The 20,901-nt window shown below is 41.2% G+C and overlaps 1 protein-coding gene across 2 annotated transcripts in view; it reads left to right on the top strand.

Annotated features, from left to right (window-relative positions):
• LOC134586495 (astacin-like metalloendopeptidase) overlaps positions 1-20,901 on the top strand; it is a 95,904-nt gene that overhangs the window by 55,732 nt on the left and 19,271 nt on the right. For both annotated transcript variants that reach the window (XM_063442038.1, XM_063442039.1), the window contains exons 4-9: positions 1,261-1,401; positions 1,495-1,612; positions 6,451-6,629; positions 9,706-9,787; positions 9,890-10,014; positions 13,412-13,533. In XM_063442038.1, coding sequence (XP_063298108.1) covers positions 1,261-1,401; positions 1,495-1,612; positions 6,451-6,629; positions 9,706-9,787; positions 9,890-10,014; positions 13,412-13,533 — 767 coding nt within the window. The remainder of the gene's footprint in view (positions 1-1,260; positions 1,402-1,494; positions 1,613-6,450; positions 6,630-9,705; positions 9,788-9,889; positions 10,015-13,411; positions 13,534-20,901) is intronic.

Here is a 20,901-nt window from a genome sequence, read left to right as displayed (position 1 = left end):
GCTATTAGATTACAGTCAAAAACTTTTCTGTTTTTAAATGCATGCTATTGTGACACCAGATATGCGTGGCAATGTGCACTGGCAGAGGTTGGCAGAGTAGACGCTGTAGGCCTGACACACAGACGCTTGCAGACAAATAACTGCTATTCAATCTATTACAGTGAAAAAAATGTTTTTGTTTTTAAATGCAAGCTATTGTGACACCAGATATGTGTGGTGGCACTGGGCAAGTGGGCACAGTATCCACTGTGAGCCTGACACAGAAGCTGTCAGGCAGGCAACTGCAATTAGATTACACAGGAAAAAAAAAGCAGACTGATGTTCTAGCCCTAAAAAGGGCTTTTTGGGGTGCTGTCCTTCAGATGAGATCAGATGAGTCCTTCAGGACTGTAGTGGACACTGAATACAATATCCATTTCCCTATCAAATCAGCAGCAGCTACACGTTCCCTCCTCTCACTAAGAATGCAGCTTCAGAATGAATCTAATATGGATGCTGTACAGGAGGTGGGAGGGTCTGGAAGGGAGGGTCTGCTGCTGATTGCCTGGAATGTGTTTGCTGACTGTGAGGCACAGGGTCAAAGTTTACTCAATGATGACGAATAGGGGGCAGATCGAACCGCGCATATGTTCGCCCGCCGTGGTGATCGCGATCACGCTATGTTCGCCAGGAACTATTCGCCAGCAAACCGTTCGGTACAGCACTATTCCTGTTGAACCTTTTAGTTGTGTTGATGTTGTTGCTTTTCTGAATGTAGCGATAACAGGGCTCATTGAAATATGTACACCCGTACTATGGAAATTTTCTCAATAAACATTGAATTCATTAGAAATTTTTTTTTATATTTTTTGATATATTGTTTTTTGATAACTAATATATTTTTTATTATAACATTTTGCAAAGTATGACACTACATGATACTAAATTTCAATTAAAGTCTCCAACGCTGTATTTGTAAACTGGGGAAAAAAGAAGGGCAATTACACCTCTAGTCTTGTTTAGGTGTGTTTTAAATCAGTATGGTGCAAGGACTCTTATTTATACTGTAACTGTAAGCAGTAGAATCACTACAGCCTTTGAAGTTGTTACTGAGCAAGAAATAGTTGCAGTGATATGCTGAGAGCACTGGGTACCTCAGCTAAACTGTCCCAATTTGTACAGATTCATGTAATGTAAAAATAGAATTTAGGTGGGTTCAAGTTTTACAGTAGACTGTAGTTGGTTTGAGTTATATAACTAATCAACAATGTTTAATTTCAGGCATCATTGACCAACTACTTGAAGGTGACATCGCACCTCGCCCTGCACCTTCTCGTGGTGCCATGGTCTGTTCAAATTGCTTCTGGCCAAAATCCCAAACTGGGACAGTTCTTCTGCCTTATACGATTGCCAGTATATACAGTAAGCTATTCCCATTAGTTAACAACTTGCGAGTTTTGTTGCTGCTTTTTTTCAAATTAATATCAGGAATTCACTTCTCCCTTCTATTCTCAGCGGAGAAAGAAAAGTCAATAATTAAAGCAGCTCTCGGTCTGTTTGAACTCCTCACCTGTGTGAAGTTTGTTGAAAAAACGACAGAAAATGATTATATCAGCATAGAATCTGCAACTGGGTAAGTTGAAATCAAAGGAAGGAAAGTCCTATTTGGTAAGATAAGAAGACAAACTATATAGTTTAACAAGAGTTTTTTAAGGTCACATGACCTATTTCACTAAATAATGAATATTCATAGTCTGAATAAATGGATCATAAAAGTATGTTATCCGACAGCCTTTTGAAGTGATCATGGTGCATTCTGACTGTATTGGCAATTCTCAGATTTACTAAAGCCAAATGCAGTCAGGATTAGGCTGTTGTCTCAGCGATTCTGTAACATTAGTTCAGGTGAGTTTGGAAAATCAGTGATTTCCACATCTGAACTAATCTACAGAACCGGAATTGCAGATTTATCAATAACCACAGGGGGGTGATGATAAACTGAATACATCCAGCCAGATGCTCATTCACTTTCTATGTGCGAGTGAATTGATCATTCAAAGTCCTATTTGCCCATTGGCAGTGCTAGCAGTCACAGGCAAATAGTTAAAAACCCTCAGAAGCATGAGGGTTAATTATGTGGTGGCTCTAACCAAGTCTTACTTCTGTGAGACTTGGCTGTAAGAGCTATCTGATTGGTATGTTAACTAACCAACCAATCAGACCACTCATGGTCATATTGCAAAGCATGGGAAATGTTCTCACGCTTCGCTTAGTGATATCTGTCATAGGGTGGTAAGCTTATAAAAGGGCTTTCCCCATTATCAAATCCAGTCTACCACAGCTTGAAGCTGTGCTCTAAGACCAGTTTACAGAGGTAGAAAAGTGGATTGCAAAAAACAAACTCTTCCTAAACACTGACAAAACTGTCACAATGATCTTTGGAACAGTACCTAAATTACACAAATTACACAATTCCCACCTATCCATCAAAACAAATTCAAATAGCTCACTGACCCCAGTCCACTCTTACAAATACGGGGGTATGTTGTTAAACCCCAATCTATCTTTTGGCCTCCTCATAGAAAAACTTGCATCTAAACTTTATCCAAAACAAGGTGCCCTGTACAGAAACAAATCCTGCCCAAACCCTACATTAAAGGAAAGATTGTACAGCAAATGCTGATGCCAATTATTGATTATGGGGATGTAGTATATGCATCTGCACAGCAATCCCACATTAGCAAACTCAATACATTGTATAACTCGTTCTGCCGATTTGTGCTACAATGTAATTACAGGACCCACCATTGTGACATGCTAAAAGAACTAAACTGGCTGTCGCTGGAATCCAGACGCACCCTTCATCTTTCCAGCCTTGTGTTTAAGAGCTTTTCTGGGAAACTCCCACCCTACCTGAACAAAATACTCTCCCCAGCTATTCCCACTTCCTATAACCTCCGATCCACTACCAACACTTTACTTAGTCTACCTCAATACAAAAAGAAATCAGACCGATCCTCCTTCTCCTACAGAGCGCCGCAATTGTGGAACGACCTCCCGCACAATTTAAAATCTTCTCTAAGCCTAAAGTCCTTTAAGAGATCCCTCTCTACATACATCAAAACAGAATGCACCTGTCATGGCTGATTATATATTTCCTACCTGTTCTATGTTAAATTTTGTATATATTGTGTATTAATATTGTTTTTGTATCTTATTGTACCGTAATGTAACAATGCAATGATTTGTGGACCCAGGACATACTTGAAAACGAGAGAAATCTCAATGTATCTTTCCTGGTAAAATATTTTATAAAGAAAGAAAGAAAGAAAGAAAGAAAAAATTAGAAATGATCATTCTGCACTGAGTCCGCCATATGTGAAGATGGATTTTTTGTTGTTGTTGTGATGACCATTCTTGTGGCTTTTTTTTTAGATAGGCCTTTATTTATTTTACTAGATTATCCCTAGTCACAAAGGGGAATGAATGTACTGTAAAATATGAGGGTGGATCATGTTCACCCCCATATTTTTTTATAATTAATTAGGGTCCCCACCCATCAGCATGAGCAGGTGCTGAGAGATGGGACACTTGGTGCCCCCACCCTTATAAAGCTTAGAAGGACTCTCACCTTCTGGCATGGCTGAGGCTAGGAGAGGACACTAGTTCCCCCTCTAATTCACATTAAGACATGGGTGGGTGCCAGGGGAGGAGACGGTAGGGCCATCCCTTTAAACCCAGAAGGGTGCATTGGGGGAACATCTGAAGGAAATTTTCCCGGTTCAAATTCGGACCAAATTCAGCCTCATTTCAGACCTGAATGACAATATCCAGACATTGATGAATTATATCAACAATGTCCAGATTTTGCAGTGTGAATTGCAGCCATAAGATTTGGTGTGGACTTTAGTGAAAAGCCCTGTATAAGTGCAGCATTGTGCACATACTGACATTCTTTAGATTGTTGCCTGAGGTGTAACTCCGTCTCTGGAAGCATCATCAGCTGGTGCGGCTTATGTCAATTTTTTACATTCTTTGACAGACGTTAATTCGCTGGCCAAGAGTGCTCAGCTGGTGATCAGAGACAATGAATGACTGTCAGAATCAGCATTTGGCTTCTGCAGCTTTGGTAGAGTGGGACATTTTGGAATTATGTCATACTTTGCAACCATTTTAGTTGAGTTAGTTCTAGATAATAAAGAATCATTTGATGCCAGTAGCCAGTATCAGTAGCTGGTATAAGAATTTATTATTTGTTGAGTTGGTCCCAGATTTTCATTGTGTCACGGAAATTTAATATTGTTTGAATATCGATGCTGCTAACCCACTCTACTAAATTAATTGGCATCTAGAACAAAACATATCTTGTTCAGTTTCCGTAGATGGATGGTTTTAACATTTTCTGATTATGAAATAGACAGTTTTTAACCCCTTAAGGACACATGACATGTGTGACATGTCATGATTCCCTTTTATTCCAGAAGTTTGGTCCTTAAGGGGTTAAGTAGCTTCTCATGGCAAAGCCATATTATTTAAGTTATATTTCTTGTACAATGCTTCAATTAAACAAAATGTTTTGTTTCTTCAGTATAGCTTTAGACATACAATAATTTCTTTATTTTTAAACATTTGGAACAATGACAGTGTTAGCAAAAGTCATACCATTTTTTTTTTCTTTTTAATTTCCCAAATGAAAAAAAAATTACTAATTTAACAAAAAAGGTTGTGTCATGCAATCACAGGTAAAAGAGCAGAACATTCCGTGCTGAAGGCAAGTGTTGTCTTTATGGACCAGAACATAATGGCAGAAAAGATTGCCATTGTGACGAACTGCCCTTCGCCACTGGCTTTTGGAGAGGCCTGCTTGCCAGCCTCTTTCCCTGTGACTATGGCCCCTGGGAGGTATTGCCATCTAAAAATGCTATGTGGGCTTCTTGTATTTTAAAACATTTCTGCCCCTATAAATCCATGAGAAAATGTGCCTCTTCCCCTCCCCCTTTTTCCTGTCCTATTGTTCTCCAGCAGGGCGTTGTCCCATGGACACTGCCAGACAAGTTCAAACTGGCTGCTTTGTCCCTCCTCAATCTCTCATCAGCCCTTGCTATTGTTTAACCCCATGGTGATCCAACTGTATTTGTGAGATCTGAGTGCTTTTCAGACATACTGAGCGCTCAGATTAAAGCTATCTGGGGATATGTTGGACATATAGGTTAAACATTGTATTATATGAGTTATGTATTTTTATGTGTTTTTTGTAACAGTTTTTGGACTTAGAGATGTTTACTGTACCTGGAGATAGTTGGCTTATCACAGCCACTTAGGCCAATTATCTCCAGGAGAGAGAAGAAGATAGACCGACCACCCAGCTAAAGCTGTGGGACTATTTTGGGCATGAAAGCCATGCTTGCAGTCGGTCAAATGTGACTTCCATAAAACTTTTGAACCCCTTCTCTGATCTGGGTGATTTTTGGATATGTTGTTCACCCAGATCAGGTCTATCCGGTGTTGTATGATTTGTGGGGATATGTTGTTGTTTTGGGGTGTTTCTGGACTTTGGATAAAATTGTATATTTTCTGCCTGTGGTAGTTGAGTTAGTCCATTGTGTTTGGTAATTTTATCACAAGCAAAGGGGAGGGTTTATATACATTAGCTGGGAGTGTCTATCTGTACAATACTGTGTCGATTGGCTGCTGTGACTTTGTGTCCTGTGCTCCTCAAGGTCCACGTGCGTGGTAACCTTGTGGGGAAAACTGTATAAAAGAAATGCCTGTGTGCTCATTAAACCAGTTCTACTTGACCCTCAACTCGCAGCCTCGTTTCGTGTTTGGGGGAAACAGCTATAATCACTACAGGGATTGCTATGCTCTTCATACTCCCTTAGCTTCACTGCTAGCTCTTGTAAGAGCACTCTCTTCAGCTATACATCTATACTCTCCTGGAGGAGAGACCCAGCTATACTCTCTTGGAGGAGAGACCCAGCTATACTCTCTTGAAGGAGAGGTCCTTCCCACATGCTCCTGGATCCAGAGGTTGGAGTCCCAGGGTGGCAAGGAGACGACGAGATCCCAACCAAGCTACGGCAGTTCGTGGAGTCTGCAGTGCTTATGGTGTCTGGTGCAGTGCTGATGGTCCTTGAGAAGCGCTAGGAGCATCTGTCAGCGAAGGTATCCGTTACAGCCATGAATACTTAAAGGGTTTAACCCCTTAAGGACCAAACTTCTGGAATAAAAGGGAATCATGACATGTCACACATGTCATGTGTCCTTAACCCCTTAAGGACACATGACATGTGGGACATGTCATGATTCCCTTTTAACCCCTTAAGGACACATGACATGTGGGACATGTCATGATTCCCTTTTATTCCAGAAGTTTGGTCCTTAAGGGGTTAAGGGGTTAATAATCTACTAATTGTTTTTGATCTAATATACTAACATTTAACAAACATATGTATGCGGTTGTTTTTTTAGGTGCTGGTCAGTTCTTGGAAAAGTTGGTGGAAAACAGACTGCGAGCCTGAATCAAGATGGCTGCGTAACTAGCGAAACAGTCCAACATGAAATGATTCATGCGCTGGGATTTTACCATGAACAGAGTAGAAGTGATAGGGATAAATATGTAAATATCTTATCTCAAAACATTTGTCCAGGTGAGAAATTAAGAAATCAAAATCCAGGAAAATACAAGTTCAAATTTGCTTTGAGAGAATGCCAGGAGCCCTATTTAGCTTTTAACCTGGACTTTTGGTGGGTCTGATGACTGGTTTGGAAACAGTGCTTTAAACGATAGACTACCTTTACTGTAACCAGTAGGTTCTAGACTTTGAATATTAGCCCCCCAAAAATGCAGTGCTGTGCTTTAATAACCTACACAGTGCAATTCCATACAATATACACAACTTATTAATATAACCCCCTTAAGGACCAAACTTCTGGAATAAAAGGGAATCATGACATGTCACACATGTCATGTGTCCTTAAGGGGTTAAAGTGTCACAATGAGCAAATGTTAAAACTTTTAAAGTAAAAATGTGCAAAAAGCTTTTAAAGTGCCAGTGATCCACAAAAGACTGATTTATATAATATTTGATGTATAAGTCTGTATTGGAGAACTGTCACATTAAATAGGTTTTGCACATTGTCACTGTAACGGATCCCCTATACTGCGGCTGAGTATATCCATTGAGTAGTCTCCTTAGTCCTGCAGAGTGAAAGTGTGATATAGCTCTGTGTTCCCAAACATCAGCCAAGACTTGATGAAGGGTGTAGTAAGGTTTTATTAGGGCCAAGTGGCCTACTTTTATACACAATGCACAGCATAAATTACATTACCTAATACACACCCGCAATCCATAGTTTGCCTTCATGTCCACACGTAAACTCGTCCCCTTAATTCCTGTAGGAGTCTAAAGGCCATTAATTTGATTATCTCTCAGATACAGGAAAATATACACCCCAAAACATAATAAAAATACATAATAACCACACAAATTATACATCCCCTGATCTGAGCACCCAAGTTGTCCAAATAGCACTCAGATCAATGCAGTACAGGGGAATCGCCACCAAAACAGTTCCAGTTTAGTGCTTTTGATGGTCAACTTTCAGGGGGCTCTGGCGGACGAACTATGGGGTGTTCCGCCTGGCACTCAGACAGCGCCTGTTCCCCATAGTCTCAAGGATCTTTCCTCTAAAAAGTGAACTCCTGGACATTTTTAAAGTGGTGTAAAACACTGGACCAAGTTGCCTTGGCCCAGGTTGCCGCATGGTCCCCCAGCCAAAAATAGTTCCATAGAATTGCAACTAAGTACCGCTGTGGACTGACCAGGAACCGCAAAGTCTTCATGACAATTTTAGTTACAGGGCATTCGCGGCTAAGTGCAGCTGAAGACTGTTCGCGGTTTTGGTCCATGCAAACGGCGGTCACGGAGCTAGCTTTCGGTTCCTGTCGCATGAAGGGAAAGTGACAAACCAGGGGGACCATGGGAAGTAAAATATTCAGGGTCTTTACAGTGGCTGACCTGGCCCATAGTCGATGAGTCAGGTTGCCAGTTCCACTCTCCTCCTGGAGTCCGTGGCAAACATCTGTGGAAAGCAGAGTTTGTCACTGTCACTTTAAATGTTTTAACATTTCTCTTTGTAACACTTTATATTATTAAAGGACCACTCTAGGCACCCAGACCACTTCAGCTTAATGAAGTGGTCTGGGTGCCAGGTCCAGTTAGGGTTAACCCATTTTTTTTATAAATATAGCAGTTTCAGAGAAACTGCTATGTTTATTAATGGGTTAAGCCTTCCCCCAAATCCTCTAGTTGCTGTCTCATTGACAGCCGCTAGAGGCTCTTGCGTGATTCTCACTGTGAAAATCACAGTGAGAGCACGCAAGCGTCCATAAGAAAGCATTGTAAATGCTTTACTATGCGACCAGCTGAATGCACGTGCAGCTCTTGCCGCGCGTGCGCATTCAGCCGACGGGGCGGAACGGAGGAGGATCAGAGGCAGAGATCTCCCCGCCCAGCGCTGGAAAAAGGTAAGTTTTACCCCTTTTCCCCTTTCCAGAGCCGGGCGGGAGGGGGACCCTGAGGGTGGGGGCACCCTCAGGGCACTCTAGTGCCAGGAAAACAAGTATTTTTTCCTGGCACTAGAGTGGTCCTTTAAGTTGTGTCCAACTTGTTTGGAATGACACAGTGTAAGTTTTTAAAGTGTGCAGTACTTTATTGTTTGGTTGATATTAGATAATTTTAACTTTGTATGTCTGGTGTCTGCAACTATACAATTGAACTACGAGCTCTGTATTCATCAAATTCAGATTTTAGTATATTAGCTTCCAGACTTTGACTGAAGTGATTAAGCAAAAAAAATCAAAACATTTTGGATCTAAAGAATTTCTTCTAAAAAAAAATATTTTGACTGCAAAATTTTGTGAAGCCCCCCAAAATTTTAGAATGCCTGAAAATAAACGAAAATGGTGCATATCGTGTCCCTTAAATAAAAAAAATCAACTCTAAAACTGTAAATGAGTGGTACAAAGTTAAAGGACCACTATAGGCTCCCAGACCACTTCAGCTTAATGAAGTGGTCTGGGTGCCAGGTCCAGCTAGGTTTAACCCTTTTTTCTGTAAACATAGCAGTTGCACTAGGGTTAATCCAGCCTCTAGTGGCTGTCTCATTGACAGCCGCTAGAGGCACTTCCTCGCTTCTCACTGTGATTTTCACAGTGAAAAGACGACAGCGTCCCAAGGAAAGCATTGAGAATGCATTGAGAACGCGCAGGCATTCAGCCGATGACGGAAGAAGAGGGAGGAGAGTCCCAGCGCCGAGGGAGCCCGGTGCTGGAAAAGAGGTAAGCGATTAACCCCTTCCTCCCCCTTCAGTGCCATGGGAGTGGAACCCTGAGGGTGGGGGCACCCTCAGGGCACTATAGTGCCAGGAAAACAAGTATGTTTTCCTGGCACTATAGTGGTCCTTTAATGTTAACTGGCAGTGGCTACTAGCAACAAGCACAGCACATGGAATTCCAAATAAACTATAACAGCTCACCTTTTGCACTTTTTTTTTTACAATTTGTGAATCTGAGTTTATTTCAATTTAGAATTCAGAAATTTGATTAGACCGCCCCAATTTAATGAATTGTAGTTCAGAACAAAACCAATCTCTAAGTCTTGTAACCTCCTTGCAATGAGTATTATAACTGTTTATATGACTTACACCTATATTTTTGTGCAGGAAAGATTGGCAACTTTGAACTGAAGATTACAAACAATTGGGACCTTCCGTATGATTATAGCTCAATCATGCATTATCCACGGTAGGTTGAGCTCTAAATTATAGATGTGATGAGCTTTGTTTTAATGATCTATTTCATTTCCTGCATTTTTACAACAATATAATGCCACCTCTTTCTTTACAGAGATGCTTTCACAATTAATGGTAAAGATACTATAGTCCCAAAACCTGACCCTAAAGTGGAAATTGGAGTTACAACGTGGATGAGTAATCTGGATATAAAGAAAATAAATGTACAATATAAATGCAGTAAGTTGTTTTTTTAAAGTATACTGTTTCTGTAGCTGGCAACCTAACTAATTTTCAGGAAACATTATTATATTGAAAACATGGTAATGTTATGTGCCAAGGTAAGTGAAAATAGCTATTGTTTAAGGACACCACTTCAGAAGCTTATCTTGTGCTTAAATGGACACTCCAGGCACCCAGACCACTTCTGCCCATTGGAGTGGTCTGGGTGCCAACTCCCACTACCCTTAACCCTGCAACTGTACTTATTGCATTTTTTTTTATAAACTGGAATAATTACCTTGCAGGGTGAACTCCTCCACTAGAGGGAAGTTCCTGGTCCATAGCAAAGATTTTTTGCTGTGTGAGGACATCCAGTGTCACTCAATTCCCCATAGGAAAGCATTGAAAATCGTTTTCAATGCTTTCCAATGGGGTGCGCTAATGCGCATGCGCGGCATTGGATCTCCTCGGCCGGTGGGCGAGATCAGTCTCGCCCGCCGGCCGACAGAGGCAGAAGGAGGAGCAGCGGGGGAGGAGCAGGCAGCGACGTGTGACATGTCGCTGCCTCAGGTAAGTCACTGAAGGGGTTTTCACCCCTTCAGCAACTGGTGATTGGGGGGTGGGAGGGAGAGGAATCCTGCAGTGCCAGGAAAACGGATTGTTTTCCTGGCACTGGAGATTCCCTTTAACCCCTTAAGGACACATGACATGTGTGACATGTCATGATTCCTTTTTATTCCAGAAGTTTGGTCCTTAAGGGATTAAGGACAGAAGCCATTTTTGCACTTTTTGCTGTTTGTGTTCAAACGCAATTTGCATCTATGTCATTTATTGCACCAACACATATTATACATTGTTTTTTAAGAGGGCAAACAGGGCTTTGATTTGATGTCACATTCTCATTAATTATAAAAGAAATGCCAAAAAAAAAAAAAAAATTAAATGTTTAGAAAAAGTAATTCAAAATAAATTAATTTATGTGTCTTGATTTATTTCCTATCCTAATGTTTCTAATACCCTACTTCCTATAGACTGTAAGCTCATTTGAGCATGGTCCTCTTCAACCTATTATTCCTGTAAGTTTTCTTGTAATTGTCTTATTTATTGTTACATCCCCCCCCCCCTCTCAAAATATTGTAAAGCGCTACGGAATCTGTTGGCGCTATATAAATGGCAATAATAATAATAATAATAGAGTATATCATATGTATAGGATTTCAGCTTATTTTGAAAGTTACAAGTCAAAAAATACAAGGACTAAAATACATTTTCAATGTGCAACAATTTTAGAAGTTAGTATGTTTGTCTTGTAGTTTTTGTAGCCATCACAGAAAAAAAATGCCACACAAAAGTATATATTTATATAAAGTAGACATCACAGGCTGTTTACCTAAGGTTAGTTTGACACTTTTTACATAGCTATTTCATCTCCAATCTCTGCTAAATATTGGAGTAAAATTGTGTATTTTCCTTATTTTGGTATATACACATATAACAAGATTTTTGTAATGTGTATTTCGTAAAGCTGGTGTGTGCTATTCCTGCACAGAACCCCATATTGTGTTCAGCTACATCTGCTGAGTATAACGATGCCCTCATTGCATGCCTTTGTCACTTTTCTGTAAAGCTACAATGCCATATAAGAGACAAGACTATTTCAGTTTCTATAGTTAGAATTTTCATAAATGGATTTGACAGGCCTTAACAGTGTGACTGTTAAAATAACCTCACAAAGGGCTTTCATTTGATAAAGCAGAAAAACCCAGAGTATCTTATATAGTGTATATTGTGCCTTAACTTGTCACTATTTCTTCACCAATTTATGTCAATGTTTGTGGTGAGGGGGAGAAAAAAATTGCATTTTTACATATATGTTGCATTAAAAAAATAAATTAAATATTGTGCTTGCAGAAAAACAAATACGCATGCAATGCCCCAACAGCAGTTGCTTGCCCGTTAATTCAACATTTATGAACATGCGTTAGGCAGAGAATAACAGTGCACATTTTATATTGTAAAGTATGATAATCACAAGTGGAACCTCTGTGTCAGCTATAAACTAGTGTAAAGTCAGCATTAAGGTCTATTGACACTGCTGTCATTTGGATTAGATGTCTTGTAAGTACAGGCTTAACGGTTAGGTATTTACGCATGTAATGCTCCCGCTCTATTCATCGCTATGATTTTCATGTTGATCTATTGGAGCAGTCTGTTTCTCAGACTTTTGTGCAACATAGTTAAAGATGTACAAGCTGTGGTCATCTGAGTGTGTGGTCTCTAGTGTGTCGTTTGGGCAGGATTGTATAACTCTGGCCTGGTCTGCCTCGGGCGCCACCATGGAGTGTGTGGAAGTCTGTGGGGTTGGCTGCCTTCCTTTCCCTGGATGGGTCTGTTTAGTGGATCTCGGGTGGGTTTGTCACGGCTTGTGTGTATTGTAGATTTCTGCAGCAGTGTGTGTCTGTCTTGAATGTGACCTGTGTTGCATGTATGTGTTGATCTGTCTTCTATTTGTGCTGGATGGCTGCCATGTATGTCCTAGTGTGTGTGAGTCTGTGGGTACCATTTGTTTCAGTGTGTGTAGGACTGGATCAGTGTTTTAGCATCCATCATAGAGTCCAGGAACAGCATTCATTCGTATCCGGTGCCTAGTCTTGGTAGTGGGCTCTTATGGCCGTGGGAGACCCGGCAACAGGTGTAGTGGTAATGAGCATTTTTAAATGTATTTTTTTTACTTTTTAAAACATTTTTTACTTTTTAAAACTAGTTTTTAAACTTTTGTTTGCTTATTGATTTTTTTAAACTTTCCTAAACTTTCTTAAAACATTTTTTACAGATTTAACATTTGTATAAACCTTTTTTTTTACCGTTAACCCCTAACCAGCAATAATCAGCACTAACCATAAATTCCCCAATTTCCCATAACTTTTTTTAACTTTAATAAATTAAATTAATTGAACCCCTGAGGGTTAAAAAAAATACAAATTAACCCTTAGGCGTTAAAAAAAAAATTAGATCACAGTATAATACTGTGATCTGTATTTTGATCACTGTAGGTAGTGATGAACTGGCAGGGAATAGGTTCATTTTTATTAGGACTGTGTAAAGGTGGGTGGGATTTTTTTTTTTTTTTTTAAAAACGATATTAAACATTTTTTGTAACATTTTAAAACTTTTTTAAACGTTTTTTAACATTAACCCCTTGCTAGCTTACCACTAAATTCCCCAATTCCCCACTAACTTCCAACCCCCCAGCTAGCAAAATATATAATTTTAATATATTTAAATTAATTAATAAAATAAAATTAACCATGCGGACGGGTTCCATTATCCGGCGGGAAGAGGTTAATAGTGAAATTCTGACAATATGACATTTATATCAGTTTTTCAAATAAAATCCACATTTTCTGTTTTTTAGATCTCTGTCGGACAAAATTTACAGTGGTTACTTCTGGCTCTTTCTCATCTGACGACATCACCTTTGGAAATGATAAAACCTGTGTCTGGATTTTTCAAACTCCGTACCTTTCATCCCAAAAGGTTAATATAAAACGTATTGGATAATTTCAATGTTCCCAGTCACAATTAGTGTTTTGATCTCCGAATCGTGGACATTCCAATTATTAGGCATTCGGATGAGAATTATGAAAGATACCTTATTAAAGCCATGATGATTAAATGCCAAATTGCTTCCTAGTTGAAATGTTAAAACACATTAAAACCTTAAAACATGTTTAGTATATAAAAGGGCTGATAATGAATTATTAAAAATCACTTCACCAGAAAATACCTCTCTGAAACAAATGTAGAATTCTAGGATATCTCTGTTTTGCATTTAATTTAAGAAAAGAAGACATGACATTGAGAAAAGCAATTGATACAAGACAATGAGTGATACAGGGAAAGCCTCTTAAATGGAACACTTTAAAGGGATACTAAAGTCACCAGAACAACTACAGCTTATTGTATTTGTTCTGGAGAGTAGAATCCTAACCTTCAGGCTTTTTGCAGTAAACACTGTCTTTTCAGAAAAAAAAAGACAGATGGATGTTAGATGTGCTTCCTGGGTGAACTAAACGTTCCTCATGGAGATGCATTGATTCAATTCATCTCTATGATGAGATGCTGATTGGCCAGGGCCATGTTTGACTTGTGCTGGGATCTGCCTCCTTGACAGTCTCAGCCAATCCTATGGTGAAGCATTGTGATTAGCTCAGACCACCACATTTGATGATGTCAGGAGACAGATTCAGTTCAAAGGGAAACAGGGTCAGAGCCAGCAGCTCCAGACTTGAATACAAGTAAGATTGTACTATATTTAGAGAGGCAAGAGGGGGCCACAAGGGCTAGATGGATGGTTTAACACTATAGTGAGGAATACATGTTTGGGTTCCTGACCCTATAGTGTTCCTTTAATTGAAATCTGTATTCATTGGTATTTTCAAATAGTCTTAATACAGCAAGAATCCAAAACTCTATTAGTGACCACAAGATGCCTATACCAAACAAAACGTGTTAGGTGCATGCACAGCACCATAACCACTACAGCCTGCTATAATTATGAAAAATAAATAAATTAGTGCCAGACATGCACTAAATTGGTTGGTATCTAGAAGAATATTCCATTGGCTCTCATAGTTGTTGTACTGGCTTTTATCATTGAGACAAATTATTTTTACCTGAGTTTGCCACAAGCTTTTGGAGGAGCCTGCTTGTCAGCCTCCTGCCCACAGACTATGGACCCTGTGTAAAGTAATGTAAAAGTCTCTGTTCGTGCAATTGGAATTTTATGGTTAGTTTACCAAACAACTGTACGAACCAGAGACCACCCTTGAGCTTGTTAACACCTATTAACAACTTGAAACGTTTCTCACTGCAATTATTCATCTGGTTGGCCGCAATTCCAATAGACAACCACGAGGTGGCGGCCATCTTGTTCGCAGGATTGCAGGCAGCGGTGTTTGGGCATGAATCTCTTGGAGCAAAAATCGGATACAGAAACTCCCGAACACCGCTGAACTTCCATCATCGTCTGCGTTTGATTCTATTCAACTTAGAAAGGCACTGTTCTGTGAGATCATTTGGATGAAGGGAACAGGCTCCTGGGTAAGACTATTGACTCTGCTCAGTAGTTTGTTCGTTTTCAAACTACTGAACTAGACCGACCGCAAGCCCTGATTCTCTGGAACTGTTTTAGGCATTGGGCAATGCTTGCGGTCGGTGAAATAAATGACTTCTATGGAATTTCTGAACCCCTGAACTGATCAGGGCTATCAGGGGATGTGACATTTGTGGGGATACTATGTGTTTTGGGATAATTTTGGACTTTTTAGAAATTTATATTTTTTGTGTTTGGAGATAATTGAGTTTAATATAGTGCTTTACTCAATTATTTCCTAAGTAAAAGGGAAAGCTTATTGTATTGTATGTGGGAGTGTCGTGCATTTAATCACTGTTTTTATTCGTCTGTGTCTTTGTGTTGGAGTCCACAACAAGGTCCATGTGGGCATCCTTGCATGGGGATTGTCATAAAAGGCCAGTGTGGTACCATTAAAATCGATTCCAGCTTAAACTCCAAAACTGTGTGTCGTCCTGTTATTGGAGGGAAAGAAGATTTACTTGTGTGTCTGCTGTTCCAGCTTGCAGAGGAGATTTTTCAATGGGGAAAGTCCTTGTAAGGACTAGAGCTAATGCCCCATTCAGCTCCAGGAAGGAGTGGCTCCAGGGCCCGAGTCAAGCCACTGCGGGCAGAAGTGCTGCGGTTTGTCCCCGCTTCCAGCTAGGAAGCGGTCCTTTGGCTTGATGACATACTGGTCTTCTGCCTGGGATCAGTCAAAAGGTTTGAAAATCTAGTTTAGGAGCTCAATCAGAACAACATCTGTCTTCAACTTACACATGTCATGGATTCCTAACATCTGTTATTCCTAGATTTAAATATTAAAATTCTGGAGGATGGCAAAGTCGAAACTAAACTTTTTCAGAAAAGATACAACAACCAACAGTCTACTCAATTGGACTAGCTACCATCCAGTCAGGTTGAAATCAGGAATACCATTTGGCCAATACCTACGCGCCAGACGAAACTGTTCAAATGAAGCAACCTTTCAAGTTGAAGCCAATAAACTAAGGACCATGAACAGAAGGGATACCCCAATTAGATTCTCAAATGAGCTTACCAACGAACAATGGCAATAAATAGGAGCAAAAGCCTAATAACCACTAGACCCAGGACCGAAACAAAGACAGCTCGTTGTATAGGCATATACGATCTTTATTGGGTACAAAAAATAATGTCCCATAACTGGCTGGTTTTACAACACAAAACAGACCTGAATGATAATATTGGTAATTTCCCTCAAATCATGGCACGCAGGGCAAAAAACCTTAAAGATTATCTTTTCCACAGTCATACTGAACCCACTAAACCAGCACAATCCACCTGGTTAGCACAGACAACTGGAATTTACAGTTGTGGACACTGCAAGGCATGTCAGTATATTAAACCCACCAAAACAGCAATAAGCTCCAAAACTAAAAAAGAATACAAAATCAAGGTATTTATTCATTGCAGTTCCACACGGGTGGTATATATAATTACCTGTATGTGGCATTCAATATGTAGGAAAAATCTACCAGCAGCATAGGATTTTACAGCACATATGTTCAATTACAAATCCTAAAAGATCCACTCCAGTATCCCATGAGGGCGACCCTGCACATCTTTTTCAAGTTTCAGGCACTTGGAAAATTTACCTTGAACACCAGAAAGGGTAATTTTAATAAAACATTACTCATGAAAGAGTCAAGATGGATATACTATCTAAAAACACTAACACCAGATGGCCTTAACAAAGAATTTAACTTCACTCCCTTCATACATCAATAATAATATTAATAAATTTTTCTCCTTAAATAAAATATTAATATATTTTTCTACTTTAATTACATTATATTCTTAGACACTTAATCTAACTTTACATATGGAAACATAACATGACATAAGCACTTTCTGTAAGGGATCAACCTCCAGCACAACAAGCTGTGAGCTCAGACATACACTTGGCAGCACTCTCAATAGGTCTTCACCTTTTTTTACAAATCCATATCTACTATAGTGTTACATTTCCACTGTGAATTAAAAGAGAGAAAGTATCCTTTTGAATAATTACTATTTGCTTTCAGTTGCTAACTAACATGCTGCAGTTTGTCACAATTTTGACATCGAGACCACATATTAGATTTCTTACTGTAAATCACTATATCGGGGTATCTCTATCCATGATTAATAAGACCTAACCTCTGGTACCAGGAATACATAGAAGGACCAAGTCCGGTATGATGTGCCTCCCAACTAAGACTATTTAAAGTGAGAATAATATACTTTTCTGGCACATACTGAAACATATCTCCGGTATACGTGCCTCCAGCTATTTTGACTGTGGCGAAACCGACCTCGCCACGTGTCCTTGGAGGGGGCTGCTTGCCCGCCTCTTGCCTTTGAACTATGGACCCGACTTTATGTGAATGTATTAACCCAGATAGCTATGCCATGGAGCCCATTCGTGTAGTTAAAGACTTCAGCTCCATGACAATTGAACTGTGTGAATAGGATCTGCGCGCTATTCGGTAGTTTTGTGCGCTCAGATCCCAGCTATCTGGGGATATGTGAAATATCTGTGTGTTATGTGTAAAAGGTGACTTTATGTATTTTAAAGTGGTTTACTGTCTTTGTGTCCCCATGTGCTCAATGGAGTCTGTCTCTGTCCTGGGAGGTAATTGGATTACTTCTCCATTGTCTCCAGGAGAGAGGGTTCTGTAAAACCGGTCTGAGCCGGAAAGCCATGCTGGCAGGGGTTTTAAAAGATACTTTACAAACTTTTGAACCCCTGGTCTGATTCATGCCATTTTTTAATATGTTGTTCCCCTGAATGGATTAATTGTGGATGTGTATTTTTATGTGAATGTGATGTATGGTTTTAGAGTTATGAAAGTTGGGTAGAAAGTATGTTTTAACTGTATTCACATTTCCACTGTGAATTAAAAGAGAGAAAGTATCCTTTTGAATAATTACTATTTGCTTTCAGTTGCTAACTAACATGCTGCAGTTTGTCACAATTTTGACATCGAGACCAGATATTAGATTTCTTACTGTAAATCACTATATCGGGATATCTCTATCCATGATTAATAAGACCTAACCTCTGGTACCAGGAATACATAGAAGGACCAAGTCCGGTATGATGTGCCTCCCAACTAAGACTATTTAAAGTGAGAATAATATACTTTTCTGGCACATACTGAAACATATCTCCGGTATACGTGCCTCCAGCTATTTTGACTGTGGCGAAACCGACCTCGCCACGTGTCCTTGGAGGGGGCTGCTTGCCCGCCTCTTGCCTTTGGACTATGGACCCGACTTTATGTGAATGTGTTAACCCAGATAGCTATGCCATGGAGCCCATTCGTGTAGTTAAAGACTTCGGCTCCATGGCAATTGAACTGTGTGAATAGGATCTGCGCGCTAATCGGTAGTTTTGTGCGCTCAGATCCCAGCTATCTGGGGATATGTGAAATTTCTGTGTGTTATGTGTAAAAGGTGACTTTATGTATTTTAAAGTGGTTTACTGTCTTTGTGTCCCCATGTGCTCAATGGAGTCTGTCTCTGTCCTGGGAGGTAATTGGATTACTTCTCCATTGTCTCCAGGAGAGAGGGCTCTGTAAAACCAGTCTGAGCCGGAAAGCCATGCTGGCAGGGGTTTTAAAAGATACTTTACAAACTTTTGAAATGGTCTGATTCATGCCATTTTTTAATATGTTGTTCCCCTGAATGGATTGATTGTGGATATGTATTTTATGTGAATGTGATGTATGGTTTTAGAGTTATGAAAGTTGGGTAGAAAGTATGTTTTAACTGTATGTATAATTGAGTTTCCTCTCAGGATAAGGGGAGGGAATATGTGGGATGTAACTGATGTGCGAGTGGTTGTTTTATACCTCCCTGTGGGCGGACCGTATTTGTAACAACTGCAATAAAAAACAGGCTGGGTGTGCCAGCACCTCAGATTCTGCTTGACCCTCAAACCGATGTGTCGTCTCTTTTTTGGGGGAATTGGATTGTATGCTGACTGCCAGGAGTGTAAGCGGATTGTATGCTTTTCCTGTTTGGCTGATTCCAGAATTTGTACAGTTTGCAGTTCGGGAGATTGGTGCTTGCAGTAACTGCTGGTCTATGGAAAAGGGGATTATCGCCTAAACGGTTTTTATGCTCTTGTAAGTGAAACGGTCCGTTACAAGTGGTGGCAGGTGGCGGGATCATTCCCACAGCCCAGGAGGGCAGCTACAGGGCAACACCATTCCTTGGAGTTACAAATTGAGGGCAACGCTAGCACTCGTGCAGCGCCCCTGGCAGCAGAGGTATCCAGCGACTTGGAGCAGACAAGTATGGAAGGCTCTGATGCTGAAGATGATTGGCTGGCCGAAGTGAGGCAGCGAGTATGGGGGTGATGTATCCATGGAGATATTCCAGGTGATCTGGAACCAGGTCATGGCTGAGCGAAACTCAAGGATGAACGGAGAGTATACTCAGCGGAAAGAGTGTTACAGCAGCAGAGTAGAGGCTGCATCCGAGGAGGTTAGCGGCAGTGTGTACCCCAGGGAGCTGAAGGTGCCGTCCTTCCTCCCCAGCGGCAGTGTGAACCCCAGGGAGCAGAAGGTGCCGTCCTTCCTCCCCAGCGGCAGTGTGTACCCCAGGGAGCAGAAGGTGCCGTCCTTCCTCCCCAGCGGCAGTGTGTATCCCAGGGAGCTGAAGGTGTCGTCCTTCCTCCCCAGCGGCAGTGTGTACCCCAGGGAGCAGAAGGTGCCGTCCTTCCTCCCCAGCGGCAGTGTGTACCCCAGGGAGCAGAAGGTGCCGTCCTTCCTTCCCAGCGGCAGAGTGTCCTGCAGGGAGCAGAGACCATCAGTCTTGCACCCCAGAAGCAGGACAAAATATTGAAAGGGGAGACAGCTGGTCCCCCTCTCCACCAGCAGAGAGAGTTTCAGGGAGATGAGCCTGCTACCCCCTCTCCCCAGCAGCAGGTTACAATTCAGAGAGAGGAGCTTGTTACACCCTCTCTCTAGCGGCAGCCTAACCCACCAAGGGGAGATGTTACACCCCCCAACAGTGCAGATGGGACCGTAGTCTCTGCACTTGCAGCACAAGGGGTAGGGACTGTCGGTCCTGTCACCCAGCCCCAGAGCTGTGTACCCAGAGGGTAGACGGTCAGTCTCCCACTCCCACAACCAGGCTCCAATAAGGCTACTTCAGCGGTAACGCTGGCACCAGGGCAGAGTACCGCTGGTCTCTGCCCACTCAGCAACCCACCAAGGCAGTCTACCAGCTCCCCGCACAGCCGTGGTGAGGAACCTGGACCTGGACAAGCTGCTACTTTATCCAGGTGAAGTAAACATTTATTGTGGGTGGGAGGTACTGCTGTTTGTGCTTCGTGGGTGGGTTGCTGGACTAACCAGGGCACTGACCGGCAGGAGGTCAGATACCCTGTTAGTCTGGGGGGGTAAAGGGGAGAAGTGTGGTGAAACCGACCACGCCACGTGTCCTTGGAGGGGGCTGCTTGCCCGCCTCTTGCCTTTGGACTATGGACCCGACTTTATGTGAATGTGTTAACCCAGATAGCTATGCCATGGAGCCCATTCGTGTAGTTAAAGACTTCGGCTCCATGGCAATTGAACTGTGTGAATAGGATCTGCGCGCTAATCGGTAGTTTTGTGCGCTCAGATCCCAGCTATCTGGGGATATGTGAAATTTCTGTGTGTTATGTGTAAAAGGTGACTTTATGTATTTTAAAGTGGTTTACTGTCTTTGTGTCCCCATGTGCTCAATGGAGTCTGTCTCTGTCCTGGGAGGTAATTGGA

This window comes from Pelobates fuscus, chromosome 2 (assembly GCF_036172605.1).
Source record: "Pelobates fuscus isolate aPelFus1 chromosome 2, aPelFus1.pri, whole genome shotgun sequence".
NCBI lineage: Eukaryota > Metazoa > Chordata > Amphibia > Anura > Pelobatidae > Pelobates > Pelobates fuscus.
The sequence above is the reverse complement of the archived record's forward strand: the minus strand, read 5'-3'. Positions and strand labels throughout refer to the sequence as shown.